The following is a 20837-nucleotide window of genomic DNA, read 5'->3' on the forward strand; positions in this document are numbered from 1 at the left end:
TTAGACATTCCTATCAAATTGGGTGCCCTTTGCGTTAATTAGTGGTAAAAAGTAGCTCTCAGTTTATGCATACATTACCAGATGGTAATATATGGTAATGTACATATATTTTGAACATGACCCTTTATAACTTATCTTTCGTTTTTTATTTGTTAACGCAAATGATCAACATATTTCTCACTAATGGAAATGTGAATCGGCGCTCGATCAGAAAGCAATCCATCGCCGCATGGTGACGTCACGCCGCTGATCGGTAACACTGGCTCGGCGGTTGGTGGGCGGGCGGCAGATTTCCGCGCGGACCCCCGCCACAGCTTCAAGTGCATCATCATCATTATTGCTTATAAAAAGCCGTGCATGCACGGACTCGGGCTTTGCATCTCAAATCTACAACACATCGTGAAGGCACCACTGCAGCTTGCACACGCGTGGATATTACCTTCTTGCAGACATTTTATTGATTGATTGTTGTTGGATTTGGAAAAGTAATCGCCGTCACGCCTGCAGAGGATGATCGGGAGGATGGATGCCTAACTGGACGGAGCGTGCCAGGTGTGGCCTGCTTCCCACAGCAACATCTGGCCGGTGAGTTGCACCGACAACCCCTTTGGTCTGCAGACTCGTTTGCACTGCAGCTGCTTTCTTCGCGTCGAGTTCAACGAGAGCAAAATGCCCTCTGTGCAATGCGCTTGCACTGGTGCACACGCTGGCTTTTCATTCTGTCAGTTTAGGCTTGTTGACTTAGTACTGGAGGGTTGAAAATACACCATTGCTACATTGAAAGAAAAATCAGGTTTTTGTAGTAGGGGAGACAACATTTTCTGACGTGGTACCGAGGTTTCTGAATATCAGACATGTCAAACATCAATTCCTGAGTATGTCAGACAAGAAACGAGTCTCTAGGTCGTTTGTGTCAAAAGTTATGATTTAGTAAATAAATGCCAACCAAATGATCCCTCTGGTCACTAGAGGGCAGTGTTGCATTTATAAAGGATGGTGAGTTGGTTCAGGTGTAAAACTGCATTCACTCAACTGTTAAAATTAACCTGTTCACACATTGAATGCCAAACGTGAACATCTTTCCCCTATTGTTTGTGAAAAACTGTTGTGTTTGGAAAAAATGCATGTCATTATAGTCACACTTGTCTATAATATGTTGGGTAAGGTACTAATACAGGCTGAATGATAACGCCTAATAATGAAAAACAAAGATAAGGCTTTGGAGTTGACATTATTTTACTGATCGAGCCCGTCTGAGAACAGAAAGTCTGGGCGCTACAGCCAAACTGAGTTTGGCTGGCATTGGCTTAAACGGCAAAACAAAGCCTGCAATTGGCCAAAAAAGATGTGTCAATCATCAGTTGAATCGATCACTATTGGCTAAAGTTATTTGGAGGTCAAGAGGCGGATCCTTTTTATCATTTACAGGCTGGCATTGGCTTAAACGGCAAAACAAAGCCTGCAATTGGCCGAAAAAGATGAATGTGTATAGCACGTGGCTGACGGCATACAGAAAGCATTTTTTACTATACTGTATTTGTAAATATTTTATTCTCCTGGATTTACTACACTCACGGATATAAGAGGACCACGGCTGCACATTATTATGAACACAACGACTCTGGTGAGCTACTCCAGCTATATATCTTGTTTCAGACTGAACTCGATGTTTCTGTGATAAGCGGTGCAGATAATGGATGGAATGGAGTGTCTATTTTTAAATTAAACTCAATTCCAAGTGTTTATTGTCATATGCACAGTAAAGTTGCGAGCGAAAAAAAAAAATAGAAACTAAGGAATGGTTGGCATTTCTTGAATCCCAAGACTTTAACCTTCCGAATGATGGAACGATGCATTTGAGTGACATCGTACGGACACCGCATCCGCACGTGTTCTCGACACGTATTTGCGTCTTTGCAAGCTTTGGGAATATTAAGGGGGTAATAAGTTGGACTGAACTATCTGACTGTTTTGTCCACGTTCCCATTGTAGCGCCTTATAATCCGGTGCGTCTTAGGTATGTCAAAAATAGGACCAAAAACTATTTTTTCAGGGTGCGCCCTATAACCCGGTGCGCCTTATAGTGCGGAAAATACGGTGATTCCGTTTCCCGACAGATTACTGTCACCCAAAAATAATGAGTTACTCTAAAAGTAACAGTTACAAGTACACATTACCGTGTGTACTTGCATAAATGAGTGCTCCCCGAAACTACTCAAAATAGCCACATAATCAGAGAAAAATAAAAAAACGCGTACCCTCACCAGTGAAAGCAGTACCCTTCATAGTTGGGCTTGTGCAATCTTGAGGGCTTGTAAATGTACACTTAGCAGAAACACTCCACATTCATTTCAGTCTCTTGGCTTGAAAAAACATTCAAATATTTCCTTCTCCATTTCCAGGTACTGTCCAGGCATGGTGTGAAGCATTTTTCAAATCAAAAAGACCACAATTTAGCTCACTTTTACTTTAAATTCATTGCTCACATTTGCCCCATTGATTTTGTTGCTCCCATATAAACCACACTCCCCCTCTATCCCTACCCTAGCCTACCATTCGCCACATGGTGACATACAACCAAATATGAGCAGAATAACTGACCCCAATTTCAGTATTTTATTTTATAGTTGTAAAAACGCCATGGATGCAGGTATAGTACATACATGCTAGGGAGAATATCGTCAAGAAGAGAAATTAAGCGGCCTCGTACACTGTGCTTGAGACAGTGCTACTGTAACTGTTTAACCATAGCGGGATAAATGTCAGTTTTTATATGGTGAGCAAAGTAGGAAAAGAGAGTACTTAGAGGACATTGTGATCCGTGGTCTGCTTATGATAAGTAGCCGGGAAACACACTAGGTTGTAACAATTGAGTTACAAAATTGTATTAATAATGCATTATAGTACTTGTTATTGAGAAAAGTAATTGTGTTCCAGGATCATGTTCTTTTGTAACATGCCAGTCCCAACACTGTCAATCATTCAACACATTTTCGGCCACCAATGTGGTCCGAAATATTTGCTCCAGTCTTGCAATCACAAAATGATCCGTAGCAAACAGTAAAGTCAAGTCATGTTTATTTGTATAGCACTTAATCTCAAGACGTCTCAAATGGCTGCACAGAGCACAGACTATTACAAACTACAGACTACTACTATCCAAAACCTACGTACAAGACTTCAGCATGATGAAAATTAAGAAACCTTGAGAATGGGCCTCAAATGAGGTAATCCCCTCCCAGGATGACCAGGCTGTAATGGGTGTTGCAAGGGAATCAACAAACAAGACACAGACTTTGTCAACATCAAATATAGGTCATTCATAAGCTGTAGAATATGAGTGTGTTTTAAGCCTAGATTTAAACAGTTCCACTGAGGTTAGAAATACTGTGCACCAGAGTCTAAATATATTTTTCTTGTCATAGACGCCACTTCTGGACCTTACTGTGACCAGGTGACTGGCATGGAGGAAGCGGACTCGCAGGGAAAAGTGGCGATGGCGGGCACAGACCCCGGGGGCACCTGTGGCGCCAACACCACCACCAACTTGCTGGCTTCTGTCAAAGAACAGGTGAGATGGCGACACGGGCCTTGTTGGGCTTGACTTCCTAAGTTCCCTTGGGGAGTGAAAAGTTCAGCCTGAACCTTAATCTTAATTGCTTAGTATACTAGAAAGGAGAACCAGGAGATATACTCTATGTAACAAAAGTGAGTGCACACCTCACATGCACTCACTGTAGAGATTATATTATAATGTGGAATAGAACGTCACTGAAGAAACATCGCTTTGACACAAAGAAAAGAAGTATGTCAATAAAGGCCATGGCTTACTGGTAAGATATCCACTGGTCTGATGAGACAAAGATTAATATATATGGCTCTGATGGTGTGATGAGTGTGTGGTGGCAACCCGGCGAGTAGTACAAACATGTTTGTGTCATGTCTCAAGTCAAGCACGGTCTTGGGAATGTTATGGTTATGGGATGCATGCATGCAACTGGAACTGGGGAGTTGCATTTCATTAAACAAACTCAAAAATGTACTGTAAAGTACTGGAGCAGGGAATGACCCCCTCCCTCCAGAAACAGGGTCACAGAGCAATGTTCCAGGCTGAACATTATCCCAAATACACCTCTAAGATGACCAAAACCTTTCTAAAGTCACTAAGAGTAAAGGAGAGCATGTCTCAGATCTAAACCCAATACAACATCTTTGGGTCATACTCAAAGATCATCGGAAGGTGAAGAAGCACAAGGTCTAAATATCCCCTAGCTTTGTCATGTTGTCATGGAGGCGTGGCAGAGCATTCCAGTGACAATTTGTGAGGTTCTGGTGAAATCCATGGCCTGGAGGATTAATGTGATTCTGGAAAATCAATTATTGAACTTCAGGAACTTTTACTTTAGGGTGTACTCACTTTTGTTACCAGGGGTTTAGCTACTAATGGCTTTATTTAGATTTTTTTTTGTGGGGAAAAATAAATGTACACTTGTATATAAGCTTTACACAGAGCACCTTTCTGTCAAAGCGTCATTTCTTCAGTGTCGCTCAATTAAACATTATGATGAACTCTCTGCAGATAAGTGAGGGGTGCACTCACTTTTGTGATATACTGCATTCTTAATGAACTATTTACTGGATGCCAGAAAGATCAAATACGCAACCGTGACAACTTTTTCAGAATGATCCTGAAGAAGTCTGTCTTAGCCTCACTTATGTACCATTTTGTGACCCAATGGACTTGACTATTCCAAACTGGATAATGTGTGCAAGAGTTATTTTGAATGGAATGGACCAAGTATTCTCTCTGTCATCATATTATTTTTTTATTGAAAACATCACAAAAAAAAGAGTCATATTCTAAAACTGTCACAAGCCAGAAACGGAGACAGGACCCAGTAGCGTTCGTTTTACTCAGTTTTATTGATAAAGAGGGAGAGCAGTGCTTGCTTCTACAATCCGATGATCAACAGACACGGGTAGCAGGTGGCTGGAATGCGGAAGTGGCACTTCCGTGTCGTGTCGAGCGAGGATAATCGTAGGCAGCAGGGATACTGGTCACTAGCCGAGAGCAAGGGCGGTATCGAGTTCAGAAAAGAGGTCGGCAACAGGTATCAGGCGGGAAACAGGGCAAAACAGGTCGGTGGTCGGGATGGCGGATCAGTGCAGAAACGGGTCCAGAAACAGGTATCAGGCAGGAGAAAACAGGGCAGGAAAATGTCGGAAGGTATGAGCTTGCCTAGCTGGGAGCATAGGTTCGCAAACGGTTGGACGGCCTCCTCTTGGAAGCCAGGGGGTTTAAAAAGAGTCTCTGGACCAATCAGTGCTCAGGGCTGTTGGCGCCAATTGGGTAGTCACAGGTGCCCTGAATCAGCAATAATGACAACAACACTCACTCACCAATCACTTACTGCTTTCTCCTCATAAAAACATTGACCAATATGAAAAGTATAAATCTACTGATCTATAAAATTCAAACAAAAAAAATCTTTACGTGAGACTATTATTTTAGTACACAGCAACTTTATTTTGAAGGGAGACTAAGTCTTTGTGTGTGAACAAACAGCTCTATGATAAGATTTACGTTTTGGTAAAAATAGAATGCGCTCTAAAATCTACTGTTTTTCAATGTAAAATGGTTGGCATGTATGAAAACTTGGTAAGTTAAAACGACATTGAATTTAACATATATTGCGTAGAAGTACAAATCAGGTGGTTCTGTATCAAGAATGCAACACAAATTGGGAATTGTTTGTTAGAAACAATTCCAACTTATTATTTTTTGTTAAAAAAACTTCATAATTGGGAAAAAGTGCACTAAAAATCCAAACTACTGGGGTCATAATGTTAACAATTTAAGAGTATGGCATAAATTTTAGGATATTTGAGTTCCTATGTCAAAATGAATTCCCGAAGAAAAAAACCCTGATGTTTACACTTTGCTGATGTTCAATTGAACTGTCTTTTAACATATTCACCCTCCAAATTATATAGGAAATCCATTAGATTGTGACCTCTGTCCTTCAAGGAAGAAGAACATATTATGTATTTTAATACCACTAAGTACCAGACGTTTCTATGTTTATCTCACTTTTGTGGATTGCGGCCAGGGAAGTATAATGAAGCCATAATGCCTCCATCATCTTCTCCAAAATCAATATTGCACTCTGCTCGGATAAGCTAAATGCAAAAATCTGTGATGGGAATAAAACAAAAAGCAGCCTTACCAGATGGTTGAGTTGAAGACCAGATCTTGAAGATGATGCATGGTTCCAATGTAAAAAACAAAACAACAACATGCAGGCTCAGCAAAACCTTTTAAGAGGGTTCAATAGATCAGGGACAGATCCTTGACCTTGCTCTAGCTCAGACGTCCGATTGGCTCAGACATCAGATTGCAAATGACAGCTTGCTGCTGAGTTGAAGTTGCTGAGCCTCGGCACGAGTAGGAATCGAAATCGAGAATGTCCCGATGATTTTAAACACATGAGAGTGTGCACCCAGCTCCACTCATCAACATCGAGGACTGTGTAGAGAGAGAGTCCACTCTTTCAAACCCCTGGGTGTGCAAATCTTCAATGAGTTCTCCTGGTCTGCCAACATCACAGCTGTGGTAGAGAAGGACCAGCAGCGATTCCACTTCCTGAAAGTGCTCAGGGAAAACAACCTGGAACAGAAACTCCTGGTGTCCTTTCACAGAGCTACAAGGCAGAGCATACCGTACTGGTACAGTACGTGGTGTCATGGTGTGGTATGCTGGAAGCACAGCTGCAGACAGAAAAACTTAACAGGAGTCATCTATACAGGCCAATAAAATCATCAGCTGATCTCTGCCCAGTCTAGAGAACATTGCCAGCTTGCGATACTGCCACATTATAAAGGATTTCTCTCAAACCGGCCCCCACTCCTTTGATCTGCTACTTTTGAGCAGGTAACATGTTTATTTTGCCTTTTTCTATTCAAATCGCTCGTATTGAAACTGTTATGTACTCTACCATAAAGCTTATTTCTGCATAATAAGCTTTACGGTAGAGTGCATAACAGTTCTCAAAAGTGATTTATATACGGTGTGCATTACCGTTCGATTACGTTCACAACAAAAACAAAGGCGGAATGGTTTAAGTTGTATTACATTCCCAACATATGCAAGACGAAGTGGATTTGGTTATATGTTCGCCATTACATTCCCTAAAAGTGATATAAAAGTGAGATAAAATGAGGTAAAAGTGGTTGTAGTAGCGAGGGGTTGCAAATCTCGGCAGGGATGCATTTCTCGGCATAACACCGGGCTGTAGAAATCATAACCGCTCAAGACACAGTCCCGTGAAGATCAAGATTTCAAGCTATGGCACAGAAGAAGCCAATATGTTATTATTGTAATAGTTTTCATTTTTATTTTATTATCTTGTTATGAAATGAAAACAAATGTCAAGAAATAAAAATGGATTAAGACGAGGTCACTACGGTGACAGGGATCCATGTTCACCCCTTGACGTTTCGAGCACAACTGACGTGTGCTCGGCAAATCGCGCTGTATATACGCGGAGAAAGGCGTTTGACCGTCACACGCGTAACATGCTAATTTCACGTAATAACACCGCGATACAGGCGCAGAACATGCTATGACCGTGCTCCACCCACGATTACCCGCTGAAATTTCGCGTCCTACCCACGTGTAACCACGCCCTTGCCGCGGCCACAGCACGTCGTTCCGCGTCTGTACATCGTCATTACCTCGTGTGTACCAGGTGTGCCGCCCGCGGTTAACACGTGGTCTAAAGTTTTGAGCAGCGCAAAACTTTTTCGCACGGCCAACTGCATGTGAATTTCCGACCGCGAGTAAAGCACTGCTGTATCTCGTCTATATGGCGATCTCAAAGCGTTCAATAGCGTCCGCTTCACAGGCAGTAATTTCTGGCCGTGATTCAGCCTCGATACAGACGCAAACGGCTGTGTGACCGGGCCCTAAAATCGGATTTGTCAAACTAAAATCTAATGCAATCGTTGGAGTGGATTATTCCTGTACAACGACTTGCATGAAAATAAAGTAAAATACCGGTCTCCAGTCAAGATTTTTGTTGTTGTTTAAAAAAACAAACCCCCCAAAAAAACGAAAATTTCCCCCAAATGATAATCAGTAGGTGTTTAAGGGAAAAAGAGTGGTAGTCCAACGCGCAGAGTGGTAGTGTTGGTGAGTATAGACTAAGAGGCTGAGAGACAGTTCTAGCCCCAAGCCATCACTAACCTAAACAAGCACACACGGAAAAAGTGAAAAAAATATATGTCTTGCCTATAAATAGAAAATTGACTTCATACCTTATTTTTTGACTCATTTTGAATATCTATTGCTGCTTAATGTCATTGCACTACTTGTCATTGTATAATTGTTCTGATACACTTGCAAATCTTTAAAGGCCCCTTGTGTAATATTTGACCTCTGGATGGCACTGAAAAACCAGTGCCAAGAACACAGCGTTGCAGAAAGATGCCAGACAAACATGGCGGCAACATTTAAGTAGGGGTTCTAATATGTAAAATAAATACAATTTTCTTGACCTCTGATTTTTTTTTAATTAAAAATTAACATTGGTATGATAGTTAATGTATTTTTACTCAGTATTCAATCAGTAATTTTTTTTAATGCATGAAGTTTTTGACACTAATACACACTGTCCCTTTAAATCTTTAATACATGCTTATTCTGGACTGCCATAAACAATGTTTTACTACATTGTTATCAATGACAATTTTAATTCTAATTCTTACTCTTTCTTATCTGGAAATAAAATGTAACGGGGTTTCTTTAGCTCAAGGAAAGTTAAACTGTTGAGTCATAAACATTTCTCTGGGACATGAAAATGTTTTCGTCAACTCGTCCCATCTCTACTTGAACATGTGGAGATGAGTACCTGTTGTTTTGTATTACGAGGGAATAGTCGGCAAATCGGAAGTCAAGTCGAGTCAAGTCATCTTTATTTGTACAGCCCTTAAACACAAAGAGTCTTAAAGGGCTGCACAGACCACAGTGTGTATTTGTCTCCATCAAGGAAAATGTGGGCTGCTTTGTTATTTTTTTATGACGAACACATCCCCAAGAACTACAAAAGGTTTTTTGGGTCCAGGCTTTAAGCCTTAACCCCAGATTATTGATATAAACAAATGTGTCAGTACGATGTCACCAGTCACTGAAATACGTCAAAATATACTCATGACAGAAATATCACCATTAGCCTGAAATAAAATACCTAATAATACCTACTGGGCAGCACGGCGGCGCAGTGGTTAGCGCGTGTGCGGCACAGTTCTGAGGTCGTGGGAACCTCCTGAGTGGGTTCAAATCCAGCTCCCGGCCTTACTGTGCGGAGTTTGTATGTTCTCCCCGTGCTTGCGTGGGTTTCCTCCGGGCACTCCGGTTTCCTCCCACATTCCAAAAACATGCATTTCAGGTGAATTGGCCGGTCCAAATTGTCCCTAGGTGTGACTGAGCGAGTGAGTTGTCTGTCCCCGTGTGCCCTGCGATTGGCTGGCAACCAGTCCAGGGTGTCCCCTGCCCACTGCCCGATGATTGCTGGGATGGGCTCCAGCATCCCCGCGACCCTACTGAGGATAAGCGGTGCAGCTGATGAGATGAGATGAGATAATACCTACTACAAAGCCGGCATAGCTGACCAATAAGTCCCTTGGGTAGTCAGCTGATGAGTTGCTATTCTACAATCATGGAGTGGTCACATCCAGAACTGTCCAGTGAATACCACTGTGTAAAATATTTGCTCCGAAACACTCCATAATTCCAACGGATTAAAAAAAATCAGCCTAAAAGCATTTCTGCTTTGTCGGGACATTCCTTGTCGTGATTCCTTACTTTCGCCACATAATTTCCGTTTACAAATAAACAGACTCCTAAAATCATTCCCAATATGGCCTTCAGCGTCTGTGCTTTTGATTGACACCACTTTTAGCCAATACTTGGCTTTTTTCACAGTCCACAGCCTGCATTAGCCTTTGTATTGATTAAAAAAAATGCCATCTTTAGCCAGTAGTAACCGGAATGATGATGGACACATTGGTTAGCCAATTAATTTCTCAACATGCATATATACAATTTTTGTGTACCAGAGACGAAAACAAAGGTGCGCAAATGAAATTCGGGATCCATTTTTACGGACCATTATTACGTGCAAGTGTGCAAAATTGTTGATTGACTTCTTGAATGAGAAGTCAAACATATACAACTCATTCAAAATGTAAAAAAAAAAATGGCTAAAGTTAAATACACATTTGCAAAGGTTTTAGTGTTGTCGTCTCCGAATGGTTACTTTTGGAAATGCCTAAACCCACCCTTAGAAAAATGTGTAAAATACCATGTTTAGTTTTTTCAGATCATGATCAAATTTGACAGGTTACCAGGTGGGGATTGAAGCTATTGTCTCGCCTGTTCCCTAGCAAAAGTGCCCATTCTACACTCATCTGCAGGTATTTGAATGCAAAAAAAAAAATTAAAAAAAAAAAAACATTTAGGCGAGAATAAAAACCTTGCATTTCTCTGTGTTCCAACCCTGATTACTCAATGTTAGGAGCACTTGCAGTGATTGTTTCAGTCTGGGACAAAACTGTGGGATCCAAACCTCTATTAGATTGGTTCAGTCCGCCCAAATGTGAAATAAAAAGACAAAAGTCTGAGTTCGGATCAGAGTAACACTTATTTAGCTTCTTGCAAAAGGAAACCGACCGAGTGTGTCCTAGTCACCGCTTGTTCCGCCTTTTTATGCAGTTCCAGTTGTGAGAGTGCAAAACAGAATATGACTTGAAACTTTAACTAAAAAATCAATCATTGAAGACAGCTGAATCGTGAGCAACACAATGAACAATGGTGACCTTCACACAGATTGAGAAACAGGATATGACTTGAAAGGAAACCAGCTTCTCTCAGACAATTTCATCATCAGGATAACCCAGCTCATTTAAATTCAAGCACAGATGGCCGGATGCTGTTTTGCTATCTTGAGGAAACTTAACAAGAATATCAATCAAATCAATATCAATATCAATTAAAGATTGCAAGATATATTTGGGTTTTATCAGCAGAAGTGCAGTGAGACCATACATTGTTCTTATGGGTTGAATGTAAGATCACATCACCCTCAGCAAATCTGAATTGATAATATAAAAAGACAAACATTTATAGTTTAATTGACCCTACATAAACCTAAGGGTATTAGATTTCAAAAGAGACCATATCCTTCAATTGGTTCAAGAACAGCATTCAATTTACTTTGGGTACGTCTTGGATTGGGATTTTAGGCGAATTTTACAGGAACATTAAAGGGTTAAAAACCTATGACCTCAAACATTACTCCTTTTTTAGTGGGGTACAATATTAAATGCAAGGAAAAAAAATGACTGGCTTGATTATTAAGTAAAAGTACTCAAAAGAGAAATCACCCAAAGGATTAATTATTTTTTATTTCATTGTATGAAGTAAATTAAGTGTCTTTTTTCAAGCAAAATATTCTTATGATAAGAAAGAGATTTAATGTTTATTCATAATAAGTGTTGCAATGAAGAGTTCTATTTGCACTATTGAACACTTGCAAATAATATGGCTTGTAGTGCCAGGGTTAGGTTTGTTTGACTATTATTGAGTGCATGTGCATTTTAGTTTTCTACTTTGACTATTGAACACTTGCAAAAAGGTTTGTTTAGAATGCCAGGGTTGGGTTAGTTTGACTATTATTGAGCGCTTGTGCATTGTTGTTTCCTAATTTTAACTATTGAAGACTTGCAAAGAAGATTGCTTGTAATGCCAGGTTTGGGTTAGTTTGACTATTATTTAACGCTTGTGCATTGTTGTTTCATAATTTTGACTCTTGAACATTTGCATAGAAGATTGGTTATATTGCCAGGGTTGGGTTAGTTTGACTATTATTGAGCACTTGTGCATTGTTGTTTTCTATTTTGACTATTGAAGACTTGCAAAGAAGATTGCTTATAATGGCAGGGTTGGGTTAGTTTGACTATTATTGAGTGCTTGTGCATTGTTGTTTTCCATTTTGACTATTGGACACTTGCAAAGAATATTGCTTATGATGCCAGGGCAGGATTATTTTGAGTTTTATTGATTTTCTTATTGTATAGTTGTGACTGTTTTCCAATCATGTTTCGGTTATTTGATTTCCACTCCCTATAGGGTTGATCTGGTTTTTGTAACCTTGGCGATCTTAACAAAAACAAGGCTCTGTGGAGGACCTTTAGAACAAGTTGTAATTTTAAATCTTGGGGGTTTTGTCAGGTCCTCTCCTGTAATCTCAAAATTCATTAAGGTTTTCTTTCTTTATTTTGAGTGTCTATTACACCATAAATTTATCACACTGGCAGATAATTTGGCTTATTGTAAACATTATTTTATCCTATATTAAAAATATATTTCAAGAAATCTTATCTTAAAATGATGAAAATATAACTGGTCACCTAAAATGAGTAAAGTAAAAGGTTTTTACTAAAATGATTTTTTCACTTTTTGTGATTAAGGGCTCAACAAATAAACATGACTTTTTCATTTCCAGTCATGGAATTTTGCCCAATTGAAGTACTGTTTTACTTATTTCACAATAAATGTTCAAAACACAGTAAAGCTAATGTAAATTGAGTAAAATAAATATGGTTTTGCTTAGTTAAAGTATTAATTTTCTATTTTTTTACCAAAATAGCGAATAAAATAGTAAAATAAGAAAAACAATTTTAAAATATCTAAGATTCCTTTACTTGAAAGACAAAGCAGGTTAAAATGTAGTTCATGTCAAGTCATGTTTATTTGTATATCATAAAAAAAAGCGGAAATTTGCATTGTTATTTCATTTATTTCTGTTATGTTGTTTTATTCTTCTTATGTTACTTAAAAATAATCTTAAAATCATGATTTCTTTTTGTGAACACAATTTTGGCAGATTATTTTGCATTTGTTATTAATATGTTTATAATAAAAAAAACATCCATCCATTCATCCATCCATTATCTTCCGCTTATCCAGGGTCGGGTCGCGGGGGCAGCAGCCTTAAAAGGGAAGCCCAGACGTCCCTATCCCCAGCCACCTCCTCCAGCTCATCCGATGGGATCCCGAGGCATTCCCAAGCCAGCCGAGAGACATAGTCTCTCCAGCGTGTCCTGGGTCGCCCCTGGGCCTCCTGCCGGTGGGACATGCCCAGAATACCTCCCGAGGGAGACGTCCAGAAGGCATCCTTATCAGATGCCCGGGCCACCTCAACTGGTTCCTCTTAATGTGGAGGAGTAGTCGCAATGTGGAGGAGTAGTCGCTCTACACAGAGTCGCTCCCGGATGACCGAGCTCCTCACCTTATCTCTAAGGGAAAGCCCAGACACCCTGCGTAGGAAACTCATTTCGGCCACTTGTATCCGGGAGCGTGTTCTTTCGGTCATAACCCAAAGTTCATGACCATAGGTGAGGGTAAGAACGTAGATCGACCGGTAGATCGAGAGCTTTGTCTTTCGGCTCAGCTCCCTCTTCACCACGACGGACCGGTACAGGGTCTGAATGCCAGCAGACGCTGCACCAACCTACCCACACTCGTGAACAAGACCCCAAAATACTTGAACGCCTCCACTTGGGGCCAGATCTCATCCCCAACCCGGAGGGAGCATGCCACCCTTTTCCGGCTGAGTACCATGGTCTCGGACTTAGAGGTGCTGATCCTCATCCCGGCCGCTTCACACTCGGCTGCGAATTGCTCCAGCGAGAGCTGAAGATCACGGGCTGAGGCCAACAGCACCATGTAATCGGCAAAAAGTAATGACCCAATGCTGAGGCCCCCAAACCGGACTCCATCCCCAACAATGCTGCACCTAGAAATTCTGTCCATAAAGGTTATGAACAGAATCGGTGACAAAGGTCAGCCCTGGCGGAGTCCAACCCTCACCGGGAACGAATCAGACTTACAGCCGGCAATGCGGACCAGACTCTGGCACCGTGCATACAGAGACCGCACAGCCCGGATAAGACTGTGCGGTACCCCATACTCCCGAAGCACCCCCCACAGGGCCACCCGAGGAACACGGTCGAATGCCTTCTCCAAGTCCACAAAACACATGTAGACCAGACAGGCAAACTCCCATGCACCCTGAAGGACCCTGCAAAGTGTGTAGAGCTGGTCCAGTGTTCCACGGCGAGGACGAAAACCACACTGTTCCTCCTGAATCCGAGATTCGATCTCCTGGTGGACCATCCTCTCCAGTACCCCTGAATAGACGTTACCAGGGAGGCTGAGAAGTATGATTCCCCTGTCGTTGGAAGACACTCTCGGGTCCCCCTTCTTAAAGAGGGGGAACCACCACCCCAGTCTGCCAGTCCAAAGGCACTGACCCCGATGTCCATGCGATGTTGCAGAGGTGTGTCAACCATGACACGCCCACAACATCCAGAGCCTTAATGAACTCCGGGCGGAACTTATCGACCCCCAGGGCCCTGCCACCGAGGACCTTTTTGACCACCTCGGTGACTTCATCGCCAGAAATACGAGAGCCCAACTCAGAGTCCTCCGGCTCTACTTCCCCAGAACAAGACGTATCGGTGGGATTGAGGAGGTCTTCAAAGTATTCTGCCCACCGATTCACAACGTCCCGGGTCCAGGTCAGCAGCGCCCCATCGCCTCTATACACAGTGTCAATGGCACACCGCTTCCCCCCCAAGACGCCGAAAAAAACAAGAAAAGTTTATTTTTTTCTTCAGAATAAATAGCTGCAGGTGCATGTCACAGCTGTGGCGGTTTGCCCACAGGAGTTGCAGTTTGAGCGTCTGACGCGTGAGTTGGAGGAGGAGCGCCAGATTGTGGCCAGCCAGCTGGAGAGGTGCATGCTGGGAGCCGAGTCGCCAGTGGCAGACAGCAGCAGGTAAATCCTCAGTTCCTTTTGCCAAATCCCAAAAAATATAACCTAAAATGGTTGTGTACCATTAGAGCATCACCCGTGTTGAGACACAAAAACAATTTTGGCGGGCATTTTCCATTTTTGGCAGTGTCGATGGCACATGAAAATAGAAAACCCAAAGAGTAAAACTGAACCCAGATGGCGAATAAAAACCTGAAATGGGGGTACGAACAGCCCAAATATGTAATTGTCTACATAAATATATTTTCGGAAAGATTAACTTCAAGATACATAGAATTCAAGGAGAACAGAAAAGAAAACGAGACTGGAATTTGAAAAGCAGCTGTTCAGTCATCCTCTTACTCTTTTATGATGAAAAATTGCGAGTCAACAAAACCAAAATTGCCTGGGCCAGCTTTTCTGGCCTTTTTCACATCTAGAGTAACCGACCTGAGTGCCTGTCAAAGACGGTGATCATATCTAATCTCTTTTCCCCTGTTCATGGGTATACAGACACACAAAAGCGAAAGGCAACCCTGGCTTTGCTCCCGGATGATAAGAATAATTGAATTGAAACTCTCAGGCTTGACTATATTTTTTTACCATTAGATAAAATGTATGATAATATGTACCAGTAATTACCTTACTTTTTGTATATATAGAAATAAATTTTAAGTAACCCATTTTCTTTTTGTTTAATAGAAAATTATATAGTTAGGCAATTTAATGGTTCATTTTTATATTATATTATAGTACAATATATTATGTAACTACTTAAATCAGTGTTTAATTAATAAATATGTATTTAATTTATGACATCTTTATTTTGGTATTATTAATCATTTTATATATTACAATTTGGGAACTTGGGTTTCTCTTGAGGGATTTTTTTTATATTTCTATAGAATTGCATTTATTTATAATTCTGATATACTGTATCTATGTATCTATGGTGTGTGTGTTATTTTGGAATATTTTAATCACAGTGCTTTTCTTTGCTTTTCTGTTCACGTCACATAAAAACAACAGCAGGCCAAAAAACGGTTCCAGTATTACTGTAAACTGGTAAACTAATAGTTCAGAAATGTATTTCTGTCGGCAGATAAACTTAACCCTCATAATTTTTTGTGTACTAGATACATATTTTTACAGTAAAATGGGAAGGATAAGTATCGTGTTTATATTTTATCATTTTTCTTAATTTTCATAATGAGAACATTAAATTAATAAGACTTATTTTACCACCCTTTCCTAATTGGAATTTTTACAATATTGGAAGTCTTTGAAGTCCAGTTTTTCCCAAACATTACATTTTTTATCTTCATTATACAAATTAAAATTTAAACTGAATTATGTGCTTTGATATAAACTAAAAACTTTCCGTCTTTTTTCTGTAGCTCATCTGAGAAGTCGTTTGCTTGGAGATCTGCCGGTATGAATTCTTTCTTTCTGTGTTACATATTTATTGTTGTACTTCAATTTATTATTCATCGCAAATAATTAGGTCCAAAACCCCCGCGAAATGCAAAAATTTGTGAAGTAGCCTGCCCCACCCGCATTTCTTACCTGCACTCTGCCAACCCCAGCTCTGAGCAATAGTTGACACACATTTGCTCTTTTGTCCTCTGGACTCAGTAATAGTGAACCGGGGATAGTAGATCAGGGGCAAAACAATGCAGTTCAATTTAAAAGAGCCACTTTGGCATGCTTCATTAGCCTGTAGCCCCTGCTCTCAGAAATAGTCGACCAGGGGAAAACGGTTCGCTGCCGCACGAGTGCTTTATATTTTAAGCAGAAAGAACGGGTAAAAAGCTGCTGCAACGCATGAAACCAATTTGCTCTCGCCTCTCGCTCTCAGTAATAGTCAACTTGGGATTGTGGCCAAAACAATGCAGCCATGATGGCATCCTTCAGCAGCCCGCCCTGATAAAAATGTGCTCTGTTTTCTCTTGCTCTCAGCAAAAGTAAACTGGGGATAATGGGTTGCATCCAGAACTGTGGATTTTATTTTAAGCAGGCCAGAGTGGCACAGCTCCTGATACAATTGCCTTCGGCTTGTCCTCTGCTCGCTGCAGTATAGGTTAGGGATAATGGATAGTGTCCGCATGAGCAAAGTTTACTTTTGGGTGGACAAAACAGAAAAAAAACTTGCTGCGCATGACACAAATTTTCTCTCTTGGCTCCTGCTCTCATCATTAGTCCACTGAGGATAAAGGAATGCAGCCACAGCTGTGTAATTCGTGTTAGACTGGCCATTGCCCAAATGATTTTTTTTTTTTTCGCTCTTTCAACACCTGCTTTCAGCAATAGTCCACTGGGGATAACGGAAGTTATCCACAACCGTGCATTTAATTTTTGACGGGCCATATGGCATGCTTTCCGACAAAAGTGCCTACTGCTGCTCCCTGCTCGTAGCAATATGAAATTGGGGAAAATGGATTGCAGCTGTAGGAATGCAATGAGGTGGAAATAAAGGTAAAAAGACAGCTTCCACGCCTGACAAACGTGTGCAATGCTGGTCTCCGCTCGCAGCAATATGCAATTGGGGATATTGGATGGCGGAATATTTTTCAACCTGTGATGCAGTAATGTTGCAAAGTAAGAAGTGCAAAGTAGCTTCCATAAAACACAATCCAATCGTTTTAATGTTGATGTTTCATAAGTACGTATTTGATAAAGATACAGGCAACACATGACATTTTCACACCGAGATGTTCCTGTACAAAGTATCTGTTGCACGCTTCTGCAGGAGGAGACTCGCAGGGCTTAGCGGCATCGGCGTGTCAAGGTCGTGTCACGGAAGCAGAGCAAGGCCTCTTCCCGCCTGAAGCTGATCGAGCGTCCCTGCATGACAGTGAGGGTCTGTCGCTCTCCCCATACCATCACGCTAGTAGTGAAACCACAACCCAGGCATCTGAAGGATTTTGTTACTCACAAAAATTGATCAATAACTTGAGTTAGGAGTGAAGAATCTTAGGTTATTTTGAACTCGAGTAAGTTTTCAGAGACATACTAGCTAAAGAGCTTAACATTGTTGACATGACACACTTATTTTAATAATATGTTTTACTATGATTTCAATTTACAGACATTTAGCACATTAATATCTTACAATTTGCTTCTTTCAAAGTAAAGCATTAATAGATAAAATATCCTCCATGAAAAAAATTTGGTGCACTGATAAAAAAAATAAAAAATACTGAATGTTTTGATTCTCTTCATCGCCCTCTGCCATGAGGCAATCAACTTGCACTCTGCCAACCTCAACTTGCTTGCCTCACTTTGCATCTGCTGATGCTCAGTAGAGTGATACGTAAAAATCGAATTAAAGAAACAATATGTAATATTCAGCGCCTCCTAGTGGTAAAACAAACCTTTATCCAGTAATAAAAAACATTTTAGTCATAATCTTACTCATTTTAAGTCTAACATACTTCTTTTACTTAAAAATACATTTTTAAATAATACCTTAAATGAGCAATATTTTAAGACAACTTTGCAGTAAAACTCTTACCTAAATCAGGGTTTGGGAAACTTTTTAGCGTAAAAACAAAATATTTTGATCTATTTTTTGGGGGGTTAGCCACACCTCTTAAAGTATTTTAAGACAAGATTTAACAAAACTGATAAAGCTTACTCTTCAGCACATTTTATTTCTTTGTGTGACTATTGATGATTTGATAAACTCTATGAAATAATTGGCTAATAATAACAGAGCCTGTGTCCCATATAAACCTCTTGAAATTTGTCTCGCTCCCGCAGTTATGGTTCCTTTTGGCTGTCATTTTTGTTAGAAATAATGGTTACATGGTGCTAGCAACGTTGTTTTGTAAATTTTTTTACAAAATTCTGCATATTAGGATGTTTACCTTCGGTGCAGACAGCACTGGGTTGGAGAAAGGAGTAATTGCGCTCTGTGCATAGCTCTGCCCACCCCTACCACTCACCCAATTTAATTGCTCTGGGTCCTTTGATTGTGTTTTTCGGTGATTACAGTTTTTTGTATGGGTTTTGGCCATAAAGTGTCTCAACACTGAACAAAAATTATTCAATGAGCTTCCATATTAAAGGATTCCTTAGTGACGTACAGCCAAAACTGGGTCTGTTTGTGTGACACTTTGACTGTAAACTGAAGTAAAAAATGTGCTCTAAATGTCCTAAACCGTACCGATGAGGAAGACTGTTGTTACGGCTTCACAAGTTTTACAACGTTGCATGTTCTTAATTTGGTCTCATGAATACTCATGAAAAAATATATATTAGGCTTGCGACCCATTGGTTACCCCCACCCTGACCTATATGTTATGTTGTGTTGATGTTAAAAACAATTGATATTTTATTGGATCTCTTTTCATTTACTAAACATTGTACCATTGCTAAATGTTAAGTAGAAGAAAGAGCGGAAATGAATGAAAACAACAACATAACATTTTTTAATGTCCTCGAAAGTTTGCTAGCTCACACTTCTTTCGCCAGGTCCTTTGGTGATGTCATGTGAATACTATCTAGGTACCAGTAACTGACTGATTAGCAGGAGATTAGCAGTCCAGAAGATATTGGTCTGTAGCTAACTAACTGCTCAAGTGTTTGACCTCTGACTTATTCATGTTTTGCTTGGTAATGGAAAGCTAAATAAGAGGAGGACCCATATACACAAACACATTAAAAACGTCATCCAGAAATAAGAAAGATGTGAACAGACATCTGTCGAGAGAAGAGTGACAATACGGTAAACCAACAACAACAGTCACGTCTCGTGTTTGAGGACGTCTGTTGTGCCTTCAGGCAGTCTTTGAACAGCCTACAAAAAAGTGATTTGACAGATTTATAATTTTTCTTTCATCGCATTACATTATTCCCTGGGACCCTCACAAGTTCAACAGTAATCGTAAAACATCTGAGTAAAACTCTGATGGCACATTAGCTCGGATTTGGCTCCTTTCTCATTCTGAAAATAAAGAGCATCCCCCGCAAGCTTATGCTCCTCCTTTCGTTTGAGTAGAAAGTAGGCCAGCTATGAAGCTGCGTACACACGCAGCACATATTGTTACCGTCGAAGCATCAAAGCTGACTGCATCAAACCATATTGTGTTTCTTCCTTTCAGTATCTCTATGTACAAGTTTAAATCACGTGAGATCAAACATAACGACTGTTGACGGATGCCGTCTGAGCCATGTTTCCCCGTCTCTTATGATCTCAGGCTCTGGTGGCCACTCGGCTCACGTGACCTCGTATTCTGACAGTGGCTATCAGGACAGCAGTGTCAGTTACTACAGCAACCACAACGTTGTGCGATCTGAGCCCCGAGCGTCGGTCACGAGAAGCCCGAGGGCTGAGGGTCAAGCGTCTGGGCAGGTAGGTCTCTGACTGCTTTGGGTGGTGCGTTTGAGGAGTGTGGGATCCCTGGCTTTTCCGACTTCACACCTCGCGATCAATGACATGTGGTGAAGTTTGTGTTTGGTGAGGCACAGTCAGATTTAGATATCAATGAAACTAGATCGTATTTAGAATTTCATTTACAGGGCAAACTCTTGCATAGAAAAAAAAAATATCTCACCTTATCCTATAAATTAAGTCTTTGCGATGTTCCTTTTGAATAAAATTGAAAAAAATGCTTAATGGCTTGACTTGCTATTAGCTTGACACCAGCTCAGTAGCCTAGATGGTAGTGTGCCCGCTTTGAGACTGGGAGGTCGCTGGTTCGCGCCTCGGCCGAGTCATACCTAATTGGTATAGTGGCGGCGCCCTCTGTTGGCTGCGGCTGCATCGGCTCGCTACAACGGGTCAGGTGTATCGACATTTCGTTCTGTGTACATTGTTACAAAGAATGACAATACAAAGGAAATTATTATTATTATTACTATCACTTATTATATTATTTGAGACTGAGATATCCACCAAATCAGAATCCTTAGTCTCAATATCGCCTCCTAAGAATTGCATTCCTCACCATGCATCAA

The 20837-nt window shown here is 40.7% G+C and overlaps 1 protein-coding gene across 3 annotated transcripts in view; it reads left to right on the top strand.

The window, feature by feature from the left end:
* Window positions 1–244: 244 nt before the first annotated feature.
* Window positions 245–20837, top strand: part of LOC148370244 (plakophilin-4-like) — a 65086-nt gene continuing 44493 nt past the window's right edge. Inside the window, exons 1-6 of one of the 3 annotated variants that reach the window (XM_088332701.1) lie at window positions 245–585; window positions 3426–3571; window positions 14788–14900; window positions 16274–16308; window positions 17626–17736; window positions 20078–20232. In XM_088332701.1, coding sequence (XP_088188827.1) covers window positions 3464–3571; window positions 14788–14900; window positions 16274–16308; window positions 17626–17736; window positions 20078–20232 — 522 coding nt within the window. In that variant the 5' untranslated portion in view covers window positions 245–585; window positions 3426–3463. The remainder of the gene's footprint in view (window positions 586–3425; window positions 3572–14787; window positions 14901–16273; window positions 16309–17625; window positions 17737–20077; window positions 20233–20837) is intronic. The other 2 variants (XM_088332699.1, XM_088332700.1) reach the window with 2 other exon arrangements.

Source organism: Urocampus carinirostris, chromosome 3 (assembly GCF_059441175.1).
Source record: "Urocampus carinirostris isolate Australia breed hairy pipefish chromosome 3, RoL_Ucar_1.0, whole genome shotgun sequence".
NCBI classification, from domain to species: Eukaryota; Metazoa; Chordata; class Actinopteri; order Syngnathiformes; family Syngnathidae; genus Urocampus; species Urocampus carinirostris.